Source organism: Quercus robur, chromosome 2 (assembly GCF_932294415.1).
Source record: "Quercus robur chromosome 2, dhQueRobu3.1, whole genome shotgun sequence".
Classification (NCBI taxonomy): Eukaryota; Viridiplantae; Streptophyta; class Magnoliopsida; order Fagales; family Fagaceae; genus Quercus; species Quercus robur.
In genome coordinates this window covers 83903746-83909745 of record NC_065535.1, presented here as the reverse complement: position 1 = coordinate 83909745, position 6000 = coordinate 83903746, and the positions used below count along the sequence as shown (strand labels likewise).

The 6000-nt window shown below is 32.8% G+C and overlaps 1 protein-coding gene across 2 annotated transcripts in view; it reads right to left on the bottom strand.

Moving 5' to 3' along the window:
- Positions 1 to 983: 983 nt before the first annotated feature.
- Positions 984 to 6000, bottom strand: part of LOC126715422 (cucumber peeling cupredoxin-like) — an 86305-nt gene continuing 81288 nt past the window's right edge. The window contains exons 2-3 of one of the 2 annotated variants that reach the window (XM_050416015.1): positions 2097 to 2325; positions 984 to 1477 (exon numbers count right to left, since the gene is read on the bottom strand). In XM_050416015.1, the coding sequence (XP_050271972.1) occupies positions 1140 to 1477; positions 2097 to 2286 (528 nt within the window). In that variant the 5' untranslated portion in view covers positions 2287 to 2325 and the 3' untranslated portion in view covers positions 984 to 1139. Of the gene's footprint in view, positions 1478 to 2096; positions 2406 to 6000 lie in introns of those variants that run through there. The other variant, XM_050416014.1, reaches the window with a different exon arrangement.

Genomic DNA, 6000 nt, shown 5'->3' with positions numbered 1-6000 from the left:
ATATTTAGCATTTGACACATATCTCACATCTGTTGTGGGTGCTCTTATTATCTCACGAGAATTTACTTACTTTTCAAAACTTTTGAACCCTATTATAGAACTTGATGCTCTATCTAACCTCAGGTTATGCTCTCTGATGGTTATTTTCAAGATTTAGATCGAACGTGTGTAAGGGAAGCTAACTAATATACTAATGCACTCGCTAAATTGGGTGTTAACTTAGACTATTATTTTTTTTATTTTTTTGTAATTTGTGATAACCAATGGTTTGTAGTGGAGAATTTGTTAATCCTTAATAAGGCATCTTAGGTTTGTAATAAATTTATTTATATTTATGTTTAGTCTAATATATTAGCACTTTAATAAAAAATTCTGAATGTTGATAAATTCTTTACCCCATGATTTGCCAAAGAATACGCATAGCCTTTAATTTTTATGAAAAATATAAAAAGTTGTCAAAAAAAAATAATCAATATTGTTTTTTTATTTTTCTTTAAAATGTTACTAAAAATATTTTTTAAATAAAATTTTTTTAGGGCATCCTTTAAGTTTTTTCTTGTTTTATTTTGGACAAACCAATAACTATAATTTCATAATAATGTCTTAAATGATCATAATCCTGCATCTCATCTTTAAAGTACTGAGTATTGTTTGACTGGTTCAAGGTGTTTGGATTATCTGTTTCAACTTTCAATCATGTCAAGAGGACTTTCAATCAGCGTGGTGGTAGTCTTTTCCGGTTTTCCCAGTCACAGAAAACGAGTTGCATGCATTTGTATTATTCCTTTCAAACTAACAGAATTACATGAAATTTACCCCTTCTCTAAAAAAAATTCGTGAAACACTTCATTAAATTATCCATCGACTTCTCATCCAAATAAACATTTCTGAATGTGCACTTGCACTAGAAGCATCTTCTAGACAAAGCCAAGCCAAATAAACATTTCTTAATTATTTTACACTGATTTTGCAAGATATATACGAGATGTAAAAACAATCGTTTAATTGAAAATTATTCCAGTACATTAAATATCCATACATATGATATGAGACATGATGCTCTTATTCTTACTAGTAAGACAAAGGGAGAAAAAATAACAAATCAATAATTAAGAAAATCCGCTATGGTTTGGGTACATTTAGAAGAAAGTCAAGAAAGAAATGACTGTTGTGGTGAGCACTGCATATAAGGCACCAACTATTAGAGATGAAGCGGAGCTGGACGGCGATTCAGTTGGTGATCCAGCGGGCGATTCAACAGTGAAGTTTTGTGATTCAACCGTGAAAGAAAACTTTTGGCCTTGTTCACAGTGGTTACTTACGGTGCAGATGATGTACTTAGTACCGGTGGATTCAGGAGTGTATCGAAATGGGCAACAAGGTTGAACTTGGAAAACAGATGATACCTTTGTGCAGGCATTATATTCAGCTTCTGATACAATAGCCACAGTGTGTGTCCCGCTTGTAGCATTGAATACTGGTCATTGGAGGGAAAAATAATGTTCATCAATAATAAATCTAGAGTCCTATATGTATCTTTAAGTCTCACTGAATATTACAAAAATTAAAAGCAAACCCATTTGATAAGTTTTAATATTTATAAGTTTAAACTTTGAACTCTGAGTTTTGTCTTAACATTTTGATTAATGTTATAATGTCAAAAAAGATAACGAAGTAAGGTTACACTTATATGTTAGAGTTGTATAATTTGATTTATCAATTAAAAAATATAAATTTGAATTTTCTTATATATAATGCGTGATAAATTTTTCAAGAGAGAACCTAACCAAACTAACGAATGTAACATTGCCTAGAAAATTAAGGACGCAATAACTTCCATGTCTTAAAGATAAGACTTCAAAACTGTCAAAGTTGTTCAAAAAGAAAAGTTTCATGCATGGTAGGGAAAAAAAAAAAAAAAACTACGTGGTTTGTCCGTTCAAGGAACTATTTGGTTCAGTTTATAAAATGTAACGTACAACTTTATCATATATTTCAAAATACACAATAAATTGAATAAAACCAAATATATTTTTGTTATTCTTATTGTGAAAAACTGAGAAGGAAGAAGACAAAAGGTTTTCAGGATTGCTTACTCAATGCGTCGCCAAGAAAGAATGTTTTTGAGCTAGCCCAATTGGTGTAATAGGAGGTATTTGGGGGAACAGTCCAGCCCAAGCTGTCTCCGACTTGATATTCAACTGCAGCCGTAACTTGAGTGGTTGCACCATTTAGCAAAGCCACCACAACGATCAAGCACCCGATCAAACCCACGCGGCTAGCCATTTTTTTGCTGTGTTCTACAGGTCGTCCCTGATATGCTACCTCTAAAAAATGTGTACTCTTTAAGTGTTTATGCGATACTACAATGAGATTAATGCTTTGGATCTGGATATATGGGAGAGAGAGACATTTGATGGATATATATAGTTGTGAAGTTACGCGTTGTTGTTAGCAAAAGAGGAAATTTCAAAGTCAAAAAACTTGATTCTGGTACTCGTGTTGGACAATTCCTTTTGCCGACTCCATTACGTGGCGAGCTTGGACTCACACCTATTATTAAGATAGGCTGCCCGACATGTTACAACGTAGAAATAGATATAGGCGAATTGTCAAACACGCAGCCCATCATATATTGCATTCCTTTTTTGATAAACTATATTGCATTCCTTTATTCAATACAACTTGTAAGCAATGGTAATAAAACCAAAAGAATACAGATTCAATAGCTCAACAATTGCGACCTTATCAACTCCTAATCTCACGTTTTTATTTTTATTTTTTTGTGTTTTTTATTTTATTTTATTTTATTTTAAATTTTTTCAATTCTCTTTTTCTTTATTTTGAATTAAAAAAAAAAAAAAAACACTTCTACTATAAAATTCTTACTATACCTTCTCATCCATAAATTTTGGTACTACCATATATCTTTATTTTTTATGAATTGCAATCCAGTTGTCAAAACAAAACATAAATAAATGTCTTATCTTTCCACCCTCAATTTCTCTTTGAGGCATAAGTAGAGATAATTTTCTTAATACTCAATATTTGCTATGTTTTCTTCCTCACATGTTTGTATGTCTCTCTTTATTTTACACAAGTTTATAGTTCTAAAAAAGATTTTCCTTGACTCTCTTTAGGTGTACAAAATTGAAACACTCTTCTACACTAGAATTGGTGTATATTTCAAATGGTCATTTTGTATATAGAAATACAAAGAAAGAAAAATGGGTGCAATATAAAAATACAAATAGATTTTTAATTAAAAAAAGAGAGCTGTATTATATATGTTAGTGTTATGTCCCATAACTTATCGATTCAAATGGATGAAGTTTGAAGTTTAAATAACTAATCGATTGCTGATTAGGATGTCATTTTAGATTTTGTTCAACTTTGTTTTATTTTCAATTACATATAGAGATATGAGTTGGGTTCATAACACAAACAGTTAATTGTTTTGGTGGATGTCCTAAGGGCATTTGTTTAGGAAATATTTTTTTTTATGTAAAACGAAAAAACAATTAATTGTTTTGACAGTTTTTTTATGTTTACCATAAAAGTGATGTTAATTTTTTTTTAAATGATTTATTAACAATTGCCTAAAGGGTTAACATGACCATATATTTAAAGTCAAAATTGAGAGAAAATTTAATTAGATTTTAAATTGGTTTTCAGTTATTGTCTAATTTTGCATCATGTAGGCTCACGTTTTTCTGGTCAAACCCAAGATGCATGAGACCCTAGACCAGTGAGCCCGGTACAATGAATTTGTAGAGAGTGGGCCAAAGAGCTAGGCTTTAGTGTATGGATAACGGTCATCACGGTGTTCTTCAAGGATTGAGTTTTCCAGGAGGGATTGCTCCTCGGCGCAGTCCGGGGAGCTTTTTCTGGTGCCTCTGGTGTGATGAGGGGTCTCCGCCCTGCCCTTCTGGTTCTCTTTACTCCCTTTTTATAGTAGTTTCCTTCCTCTTGAATGTGGTCTCTAGGGTAGGTACTTGTCCCATCAGCCCTTCCCTCCAGTTGTTGGGAGTGGTTGTAGGGACAGAGAAGTATGGTCGTGTCAGGCACAAGGCATTGAAGGCAGTAATGACAGTCTTTCCCTTAGACACTTCCATTTTCTCCGTTTTCCTTTTCTGCTTTTGTGCTTTCCCTGCTCTGTGGAACAATCTGGAGTGTCACTACTAGTGGCAGGTTGCCTCTTTTGTCCTCGGCTATATCCATGCCGAGGAGGATTCTCCCCATGGCCGAAGAGGGGCTTTCCCTTCCCATGACCGAGAAGGGGTTTTTTCCTTGAGCTGGGCCTCTAGCCCAGTGTAGATATTAACATGGGCCTATTAGTCTATTACCCCCCTCCACACATCATATATCCTATCTAAAATTTTTTAGTTTTTATACTTTTTTTTTAGAAGATTTTAATTTTTATACTAAGTGAGTTAATATTGTACAAAAGAAGAATAGTCTAATCTATATTCTATAAAATAATATAAAACTATATTCTATAAACTAATTATAAGACTGAAGTGTTGTTAACTCCACAATTTTTCACTTAGGCCTTTTTATTTTTTTAAATTTGTTATTATTATTTTTGGTTTGACTTAATTGCAAAAGCCTTCTCTCTCTATCTCAACCTTTATTATTTCCTATAAAAAAACCTTTATTATTTTGATAAAACCCTAAACCACTAAACTTTCCCTTCTCTCTTTCAAGAACTCACCACCACCACCGACCCCGTCTCCCTTCAGACCATAAACTTCAATCAATCTGATCCTCATATCATATAGTTGACGAAGATGTTTCTTATGTGTTATTCTCTTGGAATTAATAAATAGGCTGCCACCTGTTTACCCTTCAAGTTCAATGGATGATAGCTTAGTGGACTGGGTTTGTATACTTTTCCAATTTGAGAAATGTTTCTGTTGAAAATGAAGATACAAGTGCAAATCATGGTTTTGAAACTCGGACTGTTCATTGAACCGTAAAAGGGAGAGGTTCAAGGTTTTTGAGGTCCAACCAAGGTTGAACCAGGGTTGAACAATCATGATGTCATAATTAATTTAATAATAAATTAAAACCTAAATATAGATATTAAATTTATAAAACTAGCAAAATTGACTAATATCTCTATATATGTGAGGGAAATTTAATGATTTTCAAGCATATATTTAATAATTAAATAAGAAAGTTAATAAAATAAAATAATAACCATGAAAACATTAAAATTTATGATTAATTTTTGAAGTAAAGTTGAATATCTTTGAAGGATTTTAATTATAATTTTTTTATATTCTTTGTAAGAGATGGATAATTTAATTAAGTAGAATAGAATTGTGTTAAGTTGTTTAAAAAAAAATGCATTAAGTTTACTTCAAGTATTTTTATTTTTATTTTTTGTTATTGTTGAGCATCAGCTTGCAAGCTTGGTTGAGTGGTTAGGCTCCAGCTGCATATCTGACCGTGCCTTGGTTCTAAACCTGGTAAGCGCATTTTCTAATTTTTTCTTATTTAACAGGCATGCTTGAACCGGGGTTGGACTGCACGGTTCATGCCATCGGTTCTGCATGAACTGTGCGGTCCAACCCCAGTTTAAGGGGTTCACGGAATTTGAAGGCATGCTCGGTTCTCTATGCTAAAAAACCAGATTTCAGTCTGGTTCCCAGTTAACTCGGTTGGACCGCTCGGTCTAGTTCAGGTTTCAAAACCATGGTGCAGATTGTAGAGTACAAAGCGCAGAAGATGACTGAGACTAAAGATGAAATGAGGTCATTTTGTATAAATGAGGAGCCGGCACACTTATTGACATGACATTGTTTTGCAATTTCTTTAGTGAAACGATGCCATATCATTTAGACAGAGTTCCAATTTCTAGCATATCAACAATATTTTTTCTGAAAAAATATTGTAGATATAACATTTCCCTATGAAGTAAGACCTCCTAGCTTGTAAATAAAAATTAGATTAAAACAATTTTCCCACTAAATCAAGGAAGTTAGTGCTTGCTCA